This window comes from Phoenix dactylifera, chromosome 2 (genome assembly GCF_009389715.1).
Source record: "Phoenix dactylifera cultivar Barhee BC4 chromosome 2, palm_55x_up_171113_PBpolish2nd_filt_p, whole genome shotgun sequence".
NCBI lineage: Eukaryota > Viridiplantae > Streptophyta > Magnoliopsida > Arecales > Arecaceae > Phoenix > Phoenix dactylifera.
The window spans coordinates 8,023,653-8,040,652 of NC_052393.1; the positions used below are offsets into that span (position 1 = coordinate 8,023,653).

The 17,000-nt window shown below is 36.6% G+C and overlaps 1 protein-coding gene across 2 annotated transcripts; it reads right to left on the reverse strand.

Annotated features, from left to right (window-relative positions):
* Window positions 1–6,870: 6,870 nt before the first annotated feature.
* On the reverse strand, window positions 6,871–15,466 carry LOC103710796 (dol-P-Man:Man(7)GlcNAc(2)-PP-Dol alpha-1,6-mannosyltransferase-like). Of its 2 annotated transcripts, none has more exons than XM_026806124.2 (3): window positions 14,975–15,466; window positions 12,809–12,850; window positions 6,871–7,082 (listed from the first exon to the last, which is right to left on the reverse strand). In XM_026806124.2, exons 1-3 carry the CDS (start codon window positions 15,209–15,211, stop codon window positions 7,002–7,004), a joined length of 360 nt encoding a protein of 119 aa, XP_026661925.1. In that variant the 5' UTR covers window positions 15,212–15,466; the 3' UTR covers window positions 6,871–7,001. The 2 variants fall into 2 exon arrangements, with proteins under 2 accessions (XP_026661925.1, XP_026661924.1); XM_026806123.2 differs by lacking the exon at window positions 6,871–7,082 and adding an exon at window positions 12,393–12,700 and having other exon boundaries at window positions 14,975–15,465.
* Between the last annotated feature and the right edge of the window lie 1,534 nt (window positions 15,467–17,000).

Consider the following 17,000-nt stretch of genomic DNA (forward strand, 5'->3'; position numbering starts at 1 on the left):
CACTATGAATCAACTCTAATAGATCAGAATCCCTATTAACAGATTTAAAAGGCTTCCTAGGGAGTTTGGCTTCTACACAAGTTTGACATTTCTCATGGTTCTTGAGATCACTTTTTGGTATTAGATTTAGGTTCATAAGTTGCTTAATTGAATTATAATTTATATGACCTAATCTACCATGCCAAATAGAAGGAGGCTCTATATTCATAATCAAAGGATTTTCATTTATTGAAGGAGCTATTACATTCAATTTGAACAATCCTTCACTAAGGAATCCTTTTCCAATAAACATAACACCATGAGAAATTACAACCTTATTGGACTCAAAAACAAGACGAAAGCCTTGCTGGACAAGCAAAGAACCACTAATGAGGTTTCTCCTAACAACTGGAACATGTTGGACGCCGTGCAGTGACAGGACTTTTCCAGAGGTAAGCTTTAAGTCCACACGTCCTACTCCTAACACACGCGCCTCCGAGCTGTTTGCCATGATCACAGCTCCTCCACTTGAGATCTGGTAAGAAGAAAACCAGGAGCGATCCGAACAAATATGAATACCAGCTCCGGTATCAATCCACCAATCAAGTGCTTGTAAAGTCATGTTAACTTCAGGAGTGAAGAAAACAGACCTGAAAACTGTCTCAGAGGAGCCAGCGCCGGAAGTCACCATGTTGACTTGAGCACTGGATGTGTGTGGACCCTTCTTCTTAGATTGAAGAGGTGCAGTCTTCTTATAGAAGCACTGTGGAGACAAATGGTTGGTCCGACCACACACATAACAGAAACGAGCACCACCTTCCTCTTTCTTCTTCTTCTGCTCCTGGAATTGAATAGGCTTCCCATTGTAGTGGTGGTTAGGGTTTCTAGGGTTGTAGGGTTTCTTCTTGAAATTCTTACGGAAGGGTCGGTTCTGATTTTTCTTAGGAGGAGCTTCTATATTATATGCATTATTTTTAGGTCCAGTAGAGGTATTATTTCTAAGCCTATGCTGCTCTTCAATCCTAATGGAGTTTAAGACTTGGGTTAGGGTGAGTATTCCTTGGGTATGGCTCAGGGTCTTAGCAAAATCAGACCAGGAAGTAGGTAGTTTATCTATCAAACAGGCTACCTGGAATGATTCATCCAAATTGGTTCCATTAGCCCTAAGCTGGTGGATCAGGGTTTCAAATTCATGAATTTGGTCATTCATAGGCTTTGAGTCCACCATCCTAAACTTATTGAAATCGGAGGCCTTGAACCTCTTTACCCCAGCATCATCAAGACCATATTTGCTATCTAGGGTGTCCCAGAGTTCTTTGGCACTCTTGGCTGTGTAATAGATATCATACCGCCTCTCAGAAAGAGCACCTAAGATTCTATGGATACAATGATAATCTATCTCATCAGGTGTCCTAGTGGGTGTGTTAGTGGAGGCAGAATGTTCAGTGTTGGAAGAAGTAGTTGGGTTGGACCCGTTATCAACTTCAGTCGTACTTTGACCTATGGCTGAGATTAACCCTAATGTGGTGAGCCAGAACCGCATTTGGTTCTGCCACCTCCTAAAGTTATGGCCATCAAATTTTTCAGGTTTGGCACTAAGATGGTCACTAGTGTTTGAGGCCATAGGATCAGGGTTACAGAATAGTGACAGAAACCTGATTGAAATCAAAAAATCTATGTCAAAAGATTGCAGTAATATTTATATTGAACTTTGGATGTCTAATTGATATATCCAAAAAACTAATAGCCAGATCAGCTCCAGATCGGTGGTGGAGCACTAGGCTCACTTAAGTACCAGCCTTTCTTAGGCACGTATGCCTTTTTGACAAGCTTTTCTTAGACACTATTAGTTAGTGGATATAATCACTAGAAATCACACAAATTCAATATTTAAAATAACCTAAATGCAAATTTAAATTAGATATTGTGGATTAACTAATTTCAAAATTTTTTGTTTGAATTTTCCGAATTAGCAATGATTGATTACTAATTTAGTAGTAGCAAATCAATTATTTTAATTGAGATCTAAAATATCAATTTAATGAATTATATGTTAGATTTGAATTATTGCCTTATTGAAATAATTGATTACTAATTTTATGGCAAATCAATTATTGTAATTAAGATCTAAAATGTCAATTCAGCGAATTAAAATATTTATTCCTTTATTAGAATAATTTATTGAGATCTAATAAGTCAATTCAATAGATTAACTATTATGTATCAACCAATTTCCGAATTTCCCGTTTGAATGGGATCTGGAAATTACTCCTTGAGAAGTCCAAATGGAGGTATAATAAACCTCTTGGAGGTTAACCAAATTATTAACTCTTTAGAATAATTTATTATTGATGATGTGCTAGCAAAAACAATTATTGCAATTAAAATCTAATATGCCACAATTGTAATAAAGAATTTAATTAATTATATATTACTAACAAAAAGATATACTTCTTTGGATTGTTAGCAATATATCTCCTAACTAAATAAATAAATCTCTAAATTCAATTAATAAAAAAAAAAATCTTAAAGGAAATAATATACATGCATATCATTCGGCATCCAAATAATTCTATTTTAATACAAAATAAATCTATTCTAGCACAAAGTAAATCTATGCATTTAATAAGTTTATATCATAGAATTTCAAATCCTACCAATCTACTAATATTAAATTAAAAATAAAGGTAGAAGAAATAGCCTGATTGAAAGCAGGTCGAAGCGCGTAGACGCTGTCCCAAAGAAGTATTTGCCCCCACGTACGGGTCACCCGGCAATCCTTCTCGGAGATACGACGACCCTACAACCTCTTCTTCGGCACGTCTCGGAAGAAGTCAAAGCGAACCCGATCGGACTTGCAGATCCAGCAAAGAACGGAATGAAAAGAACTAAATAAACTGAATAAAAAATGTAAAATAAAATTTGGAAGTGGCTAAGAGGGAGAAGAATTTTTCCAGAATTTTTCCACTATTTTTCTGAAATTTTTCGTGTTCCTAAAGAGATGAAATGGAGGGGTTTATATAGGGATTTAATCGGGGGCAATATGGTCTTTTCGGCGGACGCGTCCGCGCCTTCCGCGGACGCGTCCACGCAACGTGCGCCAACGGGCGCACGCGTCCATTTAATGCGAACGAAAACGCCCGTTGACGTTTTCGTTTTCAAACGAGCACGCGGCCGCGGCCGCGGCCGTTTCCAAAGCGTAACGCCCGCTGGGCGTTACCCTTTTATTTTTTTTTTCCTCTCAAACGCGCACGCGGCCAAATTTCGGGCCGCGTGCGCATTTAAATTTTTCCCAACAGCCTCGATCTAACCCAATTTCTTGTTCGAATTCTAATTTTGGACCCAGACCCGAGCCGATAAGATTGGGTCGAATCGGATCCACCGTTACAATTTTTGACCCAGCGGGTTATTCGGGTCGAGTCCATGTATAACCCGGACCCGACCAAAAAAATTCGGGTCCAGGTCGGATCCTATTCGGATCGACTCATCCATGGATTCAAAACTTGTATTTGTACCCCGCGGGCTGCAACCCATAGGCCCTAATAATTTTACAGATTCAGGTTGGGTCGGGTCGGATCGTAGAATTGAAAGTCCAAAATTATCCAAATTTCAAATGGATCAACTCGAGTCGGATCTGAATACAGTAAACCCAGACCCGATTCCGAAAATGGAACGGGTCCAATTTTAGCACCCGACCCAGCCCTCTGGATCCTCCAAAACGGATCGGGTCGAGTCATGGGTCAACCTGACCCATTTGCAGCCTTACCTATATATGCCACAATAACCAAGGCCTAGATTTTTAAAGTTGCACCATCCAAGAATCAGATTCTAAATTTTAGTTGCTAAACAAAAGAATATAACCAATGGAGCAAGCCTCCATTCACTTAATTCATCTTTGTTTTTTTGTTAAATTCTAAGAATTTTAGAATTCTCTAAATTTTCTAATATTATATCTGTCCGGGTAAAACTTTTTTCTTGTGTGCGTGAATAAACTCGTTCTACTTGCTGACTCATTCAACTTGATGGTTATCCAGGCGTGTCACCAGAAATCGAATATCCATAGCATCCAACGTATTTGACATCGACTGCTTGCTTGCGTCCAAAAATCGTGACCGGTCGGTCCATCGAGCTTTGCTAATCGCTAATCCATGTGCTTTGAGTCCATTCCACAACTGCCAAAAGGGAAAAGTCTAATAATTCCAGCGCTCGACCGACCGCTCCCAAACCCAACATGACAGCACGTCTCCCACGCCTCAAGAGGCCTAAAAAAAGCGCCTTTCCATCTCCCACTGTGAGTCTGTGACTCAGAAGAGCACTTTCCGGGTCTTGAAATCGCCGTCTAAAGGAGGTTGGAAGAGATCAGAAGACTCTTATAAAATAAAAATTGAGGCACGATTTGAGACGGCATGGATGGATGCGTATTGGCCACCAAAGGGCCTTTTTATTTAAGGTGCGAGTCCTTCCTTGTCTTAGGGTTGGGACTTGGGGGGGGGGTGGGGGACGGAACTAGGAAGGCAAGGCATCGCATCATGATTCCACCCTCCCCTTGTCATCCCATCAGCCAAGGCACATAGATTTCTCAAGGCATGCATTTCCTGCAGATTCCACCAAATTTTCCTCATTAAAAAGTCATATCGATGCAACGCACCTTTCTGATCTTTTGTACCCCATTTTAACATCAAAGGTATGTTTGATGCCCCGAAAGCTCGCACAAATTGAGCCTCGCTGTCGCATCAGGTTATCAAGCTTTTGGTGAAGTTTTCGTGCTGCTCATTTAAGTTTACGGGTCTGTATAGTCAACCAACTTGAGAAGGGCGCTAGAAGAAAGAGCTCTTGCCATGCAGCTTTTCGGAAATGATAGAACGAAAAATGTTTTTGTACGTGAGAAAAAAATTATCCCATAAAGACTTGTATAATTATTGGATTTATATCAATGAACAATAATAATAATAATAATATTGATATAAATAAATAAGATAAAGTGATTCTGCTCAACTCAAATGTTGGTGGTTTCAGCCGAATTCCTAGCTACAGCTAGATGGATGTCATTCTCCCTTCTGGTTAAGTCCTGGTGCATAGTGTTTCTCTCGAGGTGATTCTTGCATCCCGGGTTCTCTATTATCATAATAGTTGTGGATGGACGGAGTAGTTGTTTCTCACCTAATGTTTCGAATAGCTTTTGATTAGTAGGGGAGGTGAGCCTCGGTAGTGTTTCAAATACTGAAATGGGAGTGAGAATGAATGACTCTTCTTCCAACCGTTTGGTTGGAAGGAGTCCCATTCCTATTTCAATTTCAGGAGGAAATGGAAATATCTCCATCCTTCAAAACCCAATCCCAACTTTTTCCTGGTATTCAAATCTCATTCTAATTTTCATTCTAATCACGAACCAAACGCATCAAGAAATAGCCTTTCCGATTCTAATTCTAATCGCGAACCAAACACATCCAGAGTTTTTGGGACCAACCATTACCCCATAGCATTACTCTATAGCATAATCTAAAAGCTAATAATGAGACAGATGCTGCTGGTAGATGGCGTTAAAGAGTCTATTTCTGACTATTAGGTTGCAATATATAGATATCTAAGAAATTTGCTGCAAAAAATAATTAGATGCAATTCCATAGACTTGGGCCCTCCTAGTCCACACGCAAGAGGGAGAGAGTGGTTTGGCAAATTATCTGCATTTGGTACTGATGAGTCATGTTCCTGATGTATTCCTATGCTTGTTTGTGAGGTTTTAATATTGATTTGTCTTCTTAGCATTTTGATGTAAGAGAACACATCCCTTTTAGTTATTTGGCTAGGTGTTGCTGCGCTTTATAAGCAAAGTTGGTCCGAATATAGATATTAAAATGACAGGTTTGCACATGCCGTGTTACTTGATGGTGCTAAAGATTTTAAACATCTAAAATGTTTTTTTCCTTCTAGCAAAGGACAAAGAACTGATTTGGGGGTAGGATTTATGGATGCATTCCTTTTATTATGTTTCATTTTTCTTTTATAAATTATTCTGTTTCCATTTGAAGGGCTGGATTGAATTTCCAAGAGGAACCAATATCTTTATGCAACTGTATAAAACTCATCATGTTAAAATGATCAACCAACAAGATGAACTGGCACATAGAACTCGATCGATTGCAAGAAAACCATATTCGAAACATACCGATATTTTGGATGGCGAGATCCAATGTAGGGCTAACTTAATGTCAATTAGGGTGCACATGTAAGGACAAAATATCTAAGGGGCTCAAGAGATTAGTATCCATTTGTAACATAATTTGTGGAAATGATATGCCCACCAAAGAGCATGAAGGGAATTTAAAGAACCTCATTGAGTCACATGTGTCCTGCCTCTAAAATGAGATGACTCATCTCTTTATTTTAATTTTCAATCTTTGTATTCTCATACAAGTGAGAAAGGGTGTGTGCATATGATAGTTGCAAGAGTAGTAGGTTGTCTGGATCACTGCATCCAACTAACTGAGTCGAACATAATTTAATAATTATATATAATTTAATCTATGATAACTAGCCATTTGTTCAATTTGTATTGCTATAATTTGAGTATAGATTGTGTAGTGTCCAAAGATTGTTTTCCGAGAACTAAGAAGAGACCTACTTGAAGTGCAGGTGAGGGCAAGACTCAAACCTAGATCCTTGATGCTGACCCTCAAAGACTTCGCCAAGTATATTAGTTGGCACACTCCAATGTCTCATAGATTGTTGTCCCCTTTTTTTATGAAAAACATGGCAGGGAGGAAAATGTTATAAGTTTGAACGCAAATAAAATTCTGATTGGTCTACATTGGAATATATAATTATGATCATCTATCAAATAACTTCCTTTGAGTGTTCAAATCACATCAGTGTTCCTCTCATGTGTATTATGAGTGCCAAGTTCTAGTTCTTCTAAGTCTAAATCACCATGAGGAACCAAGAAATAATGAAGATATATAACCACACTTGAAGAAAAAATAAAAAACTTTAACTAATATATAATTTTTTTGGTTTCAGTTGGTTTAGCTGATAAAATCATAGACAACAATGAACCATCCCACCTTCTTTCCATACGAGGAAGAATGGTAAGTTCTCGATTTATCCTGCATGAAATGAAAGAAGATAACTTAGTTTTTGATACCAATCGCAGAAACTAAATTGCAAATAGCCGATTGAGCTCTGAAAGATGCTGTATCTTGTGCTTTAATTTGCAGCAACGGTCATCAAACTATAAGTCAGGGTCCTGTTAATTTTGCAATCCATCAAGGTTCTCATAAATGAAGGAAATGCATGATCTCAAAAATAAACAGTTAAAATATCAGTCTTCCAAGTGTCTATCGAGCAAACAGCATAAGAAGGTTAGATTGACGAGCTTAAACAATTAAATTGGATATCAGTGATAATGCACGGCGACTTGCATGGTTTGCCACAATTCGAGGCAGCTAAAGTACTGTTGCCTGTAATCCATACTGGAGATCTGTTCAACTTTGTTTACTTCAAGTCTTCTGCAAAAAATTAGACCACAAATAGCCCCTATCAACCATTGGATGCCACCTCTACACAGCCCAGAAGGCAACCAAAACAAAACAAAAAAATTATGGCATGACAACTTCAGTTGGCTGTTTCCTTTGGTTTTAAAGTAGTTCAATACTACGAAGTAGTCATACATAGGTGGGTGTTGGTTTTTGATCTTGAGAACCTGCTCACGGTTGTCCCGCAAACGCTTCTTCTTCTCACATGTGTAAATGTAATCCATCTCTTTCTCACCTTCCCCAACCGACCCCATTTACCCATTACTTTTCTACCCGCATGATCCCTTGCTCGCTTTCTTCCTTTACTCTCTCCAGTAACCTTTTTTTTTTAATAAAAAAGAATAGGAATGATGTCAGCTATTTTTAATTTTCTGTATCGCTCTGATTTGCCAACTTTGGGCTTTTCTTGTTTTTCTTTCTTCTTGGTATTCATTCAGTTCTGGCACAAAACATTACAATATTTTCTTTTGTAGGAGAAAGACACAATGCATTATTTACAGGAGCTAAGAATGCTTCTCATCTGTGATTTTTGTAGGGGCTTGAATAGCAGCATGTTATCCTCTCCCTCCCTCCCTCTCCTTTTTTGCTGAAGCAGATGTATCATACATATTGGATACAAATACACCCAACAAACTCAAAAAATAACAAGCTCAGGAATCCACCGGATAATCCCCTCTCCCCTAGCCACAGGTCTTTCGAAAATGATTAGCCACATACGAGGCTACCCAATCTGCTGCTCCGTTGGTCTTACGATACACGTGCTTCGCCTGCACGGCCATCCCACCACTGATCATAGCCTACCATGAGCAGCGGGTGGCGCACGCCCAACCCCATGTTATCCTTTTTGGTGTGAAACCACAACACAGGTATCCAATGCCATCTGGTGGGCTCTAGGAATCTTAGCACCTGGAGGAATGTTTAGGAGTCTTTCTTTCTACAGGTGCTTTTGCCATGGAACTTGTCCAGTATTAGGATGAGGTTAGCCACACTTGTGTGGAAGTTGAATGGCTCTGATTAATGCTACTTTATAGTGCTCCAAATGTGAGGGACTCACATGTATAATGGGAGGTCTTTTGAAAGGTGTAAATTTATAGTCCATTGGCGAAAAAGCTGAATGGCCCAAAGGAGATTGACATAAGCGATAACCCCCCAAGCCTTTTTATTAAGAGCGCCGGCTTTGCAATCATGGATGGCCGCGTGGCACTTTGATATGGCCTCTGACGTTGTTAGTAGTGGGCAATGGCGACACCATTGGACCACCTACAACCCGAGAATCAAGTGGTTTTGTTTTTTATAACGCTACAAAATTTACCTCGACAATGGTGGAGGATTTTATATTTTTAAGTTTTTCACTTGTTCAGCGCAAACCACTTCCCTGGGATAGTTGCAATATTCTCTGAATTGTTAAAAATTTTAAATTAATCATTCTTCAAAAATAAATCGATTCGATTAATCTCGACTTTTACATAATTTTTATGATTTATTCACAAGTTAATCATAACGAATTTAAAAAATTTTATGTATTACAAATTAATGATACCACGTATCGCTGCTAGCATTTTTTTTATATTTATTTTTCAATAAATAATTTACAAATATTTTTAAGAAACATCTTGTTTATAATTTTATAATTTTCTATTCTTTATTGTCTGATTATTTTTTGAAATTTTGATGACTTTTTCATTTTTTTTTTCTGATTTTTGAATTATTATATCAAGCCAAATTATTCTCAAACATCAGAGTTGTGACAAAGTTCCTTAGTATGAGTTCTAAGTATTGAAATCTGTGTCTTGAGTCTTGACATTGAAGCGTTGTTGTAAATTGCCGGTTCTATGCTTCCAATTTCTTGCCTAGTGGACCCAGCTATCAGTCAAGAAGCAATGAAATAACAGCATCTAAAATGTAAAATCTACAACCCTAATGAGTGGATGGATCGTCTAAATATGAGAGAGCTGGCAGCTGTTTGTAGCCATTCTTCCATGATCCATGCGTTAATTTTATATGTAGTTGGAGCCGCTAGCTAGATTCCTGATAAAAAAATTTAAAAAATGATAAAAAAACTCTGTAAAACTTATACAACAATATGTATTGTTGCCTCAGCTGTTTGAAAAAGGAGAGATACATTCATCCATCGTTCCAAGGCATAAGCTCTTTGCAACTAGGGTTGTAATTAAGCCCAGTTTGATGAAGCCTAAGTCTGATCAAACTTAGCTTGAAATTATTTTCAACACCAAAGTTCAAGATTGGGCTTGGCCTATTTATTGTCTGATCCAGCATAATTTGAGCTTATTTACAAACCAAGCTGAAAGCCAATCTATGTTAATCGGCTTGATATGCCTAACCCTATTCTCCAGGTCACCGACATTGCATGTGGAATCTCCGCTCCAAAAAGGGGAGTAATTTAAATTAAATTGGAATCAATTCAAGCTAGTGTCAAGCTTGGGCTTACCAAGAATCACGCATGGTTTAAGGTTAGCTCAAGCTTGAATTAAGTTCATCTTAACAAAAGGTGAAATGTCACGTTTGGACTTCATCTTAACAGTTGATTACATTAGAACATCTTAAAACTATCTCAAGTTTTATCAAGCTATGCTTGATCAAGCCAAGTTTATTTTTTGGCTCGCTCGAAATTAATTTCGGGAACGAACCAAGTTTAAACTCGGCTCAATTATATTCAACATGAGCCTATTTGAGTTTATTTCAAACCGTGCTAGAGCTAAGCTTGAGATGCTTGGATCAATCAGACATATCTATCTGCGGCAAAAATTCTAGGGCAGCCCTTGCCTAATTGCCCATACATTGGGGTCTCGAAGGCCTCCAGGATCCAGGCAACCCTGCCTGCGGTTGCGTGGCCACTCACCACTTGGGCTGATCGCAACTCGCCCACAAGGGAGGCCACAAAGGTTTTGACCACAGATTTAACCAAAAAGAAGAAGAAGAGGAGGAGGAGGTTTCAACCATTTTTTGAACCAATTTTTTTTTAAAAAATTTTCTTCTTTTCAGAGAACTACTCTTCTACATAAGGAAAAGGCTAGAGAAGCTGTCCTTCAGACATTTGGCCGAAATGGATATTTGAATCTCACCTTGTTTGTGAACGTAAATAATTGACATCAAAGTCGTATATTTTTCAACGGTAATGCTTTTTCTTCTTTCTTTTTTGTTTTTTTTATTCTCTTGGAAAAGATGCAATATTCATAAAATATTTCAAAAAAAAAAAAAAACCTCTTGCTTTTGAATCTAAAGCAGAGCTTGGTAATACTCGCTCAAGCTTGAGTCATTGATTGAACAAGCCAACCTCGTCAAGACGACAATTCTTGGTTCTTACAAGCCAAAACCTACACGGGCAGTTGGAGCCTTGCTCATGTCTGACATTTGACAATGAGCCGTTTCAACTTTTAAGCCGAACCCCTCTATTCCATTTATTATGAGTTTATGAGCCAAGCCTAACAGGTTTTCGATACGATGTTGACTCCAAACCAGGCAAGGAGGGAATCGGCGGACTAGGTAATATGCCGTGATTTTGTTTTGTTTCTCGTTTATACAATTTTACAAGCTGATCTTCCTTCCACTAATTGCTTATTTTTGCTTTCTTCCCTCGCATGAAAAAGAATGTCAAATATATCTTCTTTTTTTCCTTTTTGCAGACCAGAAAGTATTCCATTTCTTAATTCAACCGAGTATAGTAGCTAGTCTTAATACTAAAAAGCCTCGGAGCAAAAAATGGGATATATATATATATATATATATATATATATATATATATATATATATATATATATATATATATATATATATATATATATATATATATATATATATATATATATATATATATATATATATATATATATATATATATATATATATATGCGCACACACACATATAAAAACACTTAACCCTCCAAGCCTTGATGAACATGGAGTTTAATCCCAGGCCACTTGGTCCAAGTACCATGAACTTTACCAGCTTGATAATATAGCACCAACAAAATATATAATCAAGGATCATCATATAACTTAGATAGTAAGCTTTATTTGTAACTGGTAACTTGGGCTAACCGGCACTGATTCAATTAAGCACCAAACAGTTCAACAAAAGGTAAGTTCAATCAAAATCAGCATAACCTCCCGGCTGTCAAATTGGAGTAGCATCACCATAGCTAACAACGTAAGCAAATAAGGGTATCTATTAAAATTATACAGTTATTGACTTGATGCATGGTACCTCCTAGAGCTGTTAGGTTTCATAGAGCTTTCAGGAAACAGATATCTTACAAAGGAAAAGATCTATTATGGATCTTAAGCCCGTAAAGTGGATAGATTTGATTTATACTACCAACAATTTGATGGTTTCCTGTAATAAAGGAAATTCATGGTAAACCATATGCCATCAGAATGTGCAACGAAGACAATAATGAGGATGCTTAGGGAAATAGATTTATGTTCGAGGTGAAGAATAAGAAGGGAATATCTAAAGATAGCATCGATAGAGGTTGCGAAAAAGGATATAGATAAGTTCGCAGTAAAAGAGGAGGTAGCTTATAAAAGGAGAGATTGGCAGTGATGATGATGACAGCAATGACGACGTGGTGATGGTGGTGATGATCACAATGATGGTGGCAATAAAGCTAACACTAAGTTTAATTGCCTACAGTTATGATTATGTAATTACAGAAATGATAGAATGATTTATTCTGACCTCATGTGCTACTTTACAAAAAATGTAAATAACCAGCGATCAGGGTTTGTTTGACACATTAAACAAGATACGAAGGTACAATATTCGAGTTAATATGTGATGCTCACTTTGAATTCCCATACTAACTACAGAATGGACCACAATGGTCAGGTAACTAAACAATAAACTTAGCCAGCCAAATATTCATATCAAAATCATTTTGAAATTCAACATTGTAATATCATCATAATATAACGACATTACTCATAGTATAACCACATTAAAGAACTGCCACTCATGTTAACATGTGAAAGCAGTGCACAAACAAATAAAGGTTTGAGCCCCAAACATGGTAAGAAAAATAAAAGAAAACTCCATTAAAGAACTGTTTTCAGACATCCTCAAGCTACATTATACCTCCATAAATGCAATACCGCATTGCTAAAAGCATAGAAAATTTACCCATAAAAGTGCGAGGAATGACACCAGGAAAATCCAAATAGTCGTATTGCTACAAGCAATATATAAAATTTATTCCATTCAAAAAATATACAAAATCAATTAACACCATATAAAGGATCTCAAGTATCTGGCAAGCAAAATGTGCACTGAAACTTACATTCTCAATGTGATGATGGTGGTAAAGCATATCGTGCATTGCCTAAACAAAGAAAAATAGAGCACCAGTTAATTGAATATTTGAAACATTGTGTGAATACAAGACAAATAATATAAATCTGAAGAAGGCCCACATGCACAAAAAAGCTAAATAGTTCAGAATGTTGTTTCATTAGTAGAGAAAGGAGGGGAAACATATAGAACAATCTTGCCATAGCAATGGAGATAGAAGTAGAACAGAACACCAATATCGATAACAGGCTGAAACAGAGGATGGTAGTAGAACATGGGATCAGATACATTAGAAATACTACAAGAAGACTCGCAACTTCAGAAGAACTGACATAAAGGAATTTATGTTGATTTAAGCACTTGATTTTCTACTAACATCTTAATATACCAATGGACATTAAACTTTTGTTTGTGCATCAATAAGAAAAATTACATTCCACATATGGATCACTTAAAAGACTGGCGACAGAAATAAACTACATGTGATAAAACAGAAATGAAGAATAAACCAATACGAACACTGTTTGAGTCAATCAAATATAAAAACAAAAGATAGGTAAACTCCCGGTTGGTGTTGAGGTAGGTTCACCTTTGAAGAAACAAACATGACTGCACTACAGATATAGCATAAAACAGAAAATCCAATTTTTACCTTCTTTGTTTAGCCTTTACTTCTGTGTTCTTTTGAGGTCTTAGGAGAGGTTGCCAACATCGGAATAATTAATTGCAGGCTCAAAGTCCATCAGAAGAAAATTTCAAGTTTAAAAGAGCACCAGCAGACAGACCCTAATGGAATTACTTTATTCACAATGAACACCAATCTTCGAATCACATACCAAAATGATGATGACTAAAGGTGGAATTGCAATCCCTATAATTTCAAATTCTAGGTATTAATAACTTATACAACACATAGAATTATTAAAAAAAGCAAACAAAGAAGCTTCATGTCTTTCTTTCAAAGAGGAAGTGGATGGTTTATTTGAGATTAAAAAAGAGTTTTAAAAGGGGAAGTTATATAAGTAAAGTATGCACAAAGTTTAAGACTACTTAACTAGTTAAGATTCCATTTTCTAGCATCTAACAAAAGCATCACCTCATTGATTTTTCTTGCAAGAAATACATTTTCTTGTCTCTAGTGCAAAGCTAGTTATCATTAAAATTGGTATTTCTTTTCAGAAGGACAGTGGAGACTTATTTCCTCTTGCAAAGAAACTAAAACGAGACAGATCTAACTTTTGCATATTTCCATTTAGGAATAATCTACTTGGTATCACAAAATGTACGTGGAATTAAAGTTCCATTATATCAGTTATTTTTCCTGTAAACAGATATAATAAAGACTGCTGGCCCAGCGGCGTGTTTAGCAGTGTACAAGAAGTCTTCATGCATACTTTCTTGTTTCTCCCATTTGGTCAAGCTATCATGGGTGGGATTTTGTGAACGTTTGACAAGAGAATGAATGACGGATCTAGGTTTTCTTTCAAGAATAGGGGTCTGACTCAATTCAGACAAAAGGATCCAACAAAAGTGCTTAGGCCAGTCAACTATTGAAAAATCCTCGATAAGTTGAGTTCAGCATAGATTGGGAGAGGGATATCAATAAAGTAGAATCTTGCTGGCAATGGTTTGTCAAGCAAAAGGCAACATCTTGTTGCTGATGGGTTGGAAAGAAGCTATTTTGTACCGATCCATATGACTTCTTGATTTTGCCCTCAAATGCATCCCTTTAAGAATATCAAGAAATAAGTGCTTATGAGTATGAGGATTTTTTGTCGAACGCCTGCAAGGTTTATAGAGAAATTGTTTCTTTATTAATGTCAAACTGTTCTCCACTTATTTGAACGGTTAAGGTAGACCGAAAAGTTGATTAGGTTTAGACTAGAGAACGGAAACAGTCGGTATCCAATGAAGTTTCAAGTGAGACAACTACCCATGAGATACCAAGATTTCCTCGCCTTTGGGTAAGCGAACCAGGACTAATTGTTTCATCAATTAAAAAGCAAAAAGTTCTTCTTTTCCCCCAAGATTTGAGAAACGAAAGAGTTCGTCACCATTTAAACAACATATACGGATCTCACATAGGAATCTGAAAGCTATACTGCCGATAGAAAGATAAAAACTAATTGCCGAAATCAAGGGTTTGGAAACGCGCCTGAACGTTGAAGCTTTCTTCTACCTTGGTGCAGCGAACCATGATTACATAGAACGCGGCGATCTTTCCCAGCATCCCATCCCAACCTGCAACGAATTCACGCTTCCGTGAGCAACCAAACCCTAATGGGAACGATGGATTGATCGATCGATTCAGACGGATATTTGGATTCAAGAAAAGGGGAAGAAGGGTAAGAAATGTCACCGTGGTTACGAAGAAATCCGGAAGATTTCTCATTCGAGGGCGCAGGTCTCGTCATCGCCTATCGATCCACGCTCAAAACCCTAAAACCGAAACACCATTCTCTCCCACTCCCTCCCTCACTCTCTCGCTCTCGCTTCCCATCTCTCGTCCCGCCGGCTCCTCCCTCGGTCATAAAACAGGCCCGCGTGCCGTCGACGCTGTCCGCCGGTCCGAGCACAGGCGCCGGGAAAGGCTTTAGATGCCGGCCGTAACGGGTTATTAACGGCCCATTGTAGCACCTGCAACGGCTGTTAGTTGCACTTCTCTTAGTAAAATAATATTTTTTTTGCAAAATTCAAATTTTTCTTAAAAAGAGTTTGCACTATCTTAAGAAAAAAAAATCATAGTTAAATTTGAAAACAAATAATCATTATTTTAATGATAACAATTTGAAACATATTTTTAGGGTAAATATAACTATTGCAACCATTATAGTGACGAATAATAATTTTCGTAGGGTTTATTGTCACGAGATAATGATATCATTGAAATGTTAAAATTAAATTAAATTACGAAGTAGTATTGTTTGGACTAATTGATTTCTAAATAAGCTAATCTTTATACCAGGCTAGGTAAAAACTAACCATGAGAGTACGAGTTATGAAATTAACTAATTTAAGTCTATGAACATAGATCTCTTGAATATACTTTTAATCCCTTTGTTTAATTTTCCTTTCTTCAATATATTATGTGCAACATATAAATTATTATTTAAATATCAAAGTTATATATGATGTAAGTGTACATATATGTCATACACAAAATATGTATATCAAAATTGCATAATTATGAAATTAGAGATATAATAACACAAAGAAATTTCTGCTAAATTTGACACCAGTAATATACATTTTTTCCCTAACTTTAAGCTCTTTGAAACTAAATTATAAGTTAATTAATTTGTGGCATAATTATAAATAATTTAATTTTCAACCTTTTTCTAAGTAAATAAAGAAATCAATTGCTGAATATATTATATAATTCCGCTAGTTTTTTAGAATCATTATACTAGTTCAAAGTTTTGTGTGATATGTAGCATTTGAACCATGGAATCATTTATTTTGTATTTGTTTTTATAAAATATAATTATTAATGCGCCAATTGAATATTATAACCATAGTACCATCTAGAACTTGGAAGTTTGAAAGAACACAACTATTCTTGCAATGTAGTAAGAAGTAGATCTCCAAAATAAACAAGTCTTAACTTTTATTATGATTTTGCAGCTTTTATTTTCATGATGATAAATTCTTTCTCTTAATCTTTCTCCTTTGCACACTAAACCTCCTTGACTCTACCCTAAGTTCTTGGTTATCTCATTCAATAGTTACATCATGAGTGGCAATGAGCTTATGATATAGTCTTCCCTTTGGCCAATATCTTTTAAATAGTGTTGGCGTGTTGAGTTATTTATCCATGACCTTTTCTCTCTTTTTAAGAGAGACTAACAAAGATTAGATACAATTATCTCACGCAATGAAATAATCATTATTAATATGCACGTAATTTACCCAAAATTGATATGGCTAGTGATGCATATAAAATGCACAATCAACTGATATTTTTTTCTTCATGTTCGATAATTTATCGAATGATAGTTCACTATCAATAATGGCACAAAAAGAATGCAATACAATTAAGCAGTACCTATTAACTTGCATTTTATTTTCATAATAGAAAGTTTTTTAAGGAATGGGATAAGACAACAAGTTACCCCCCCCCCCCCCCCCAAAAAAAAAAAAAAAAAAAAAAACACAAAAAAAGGTCATCAAAGCAAAGCCAA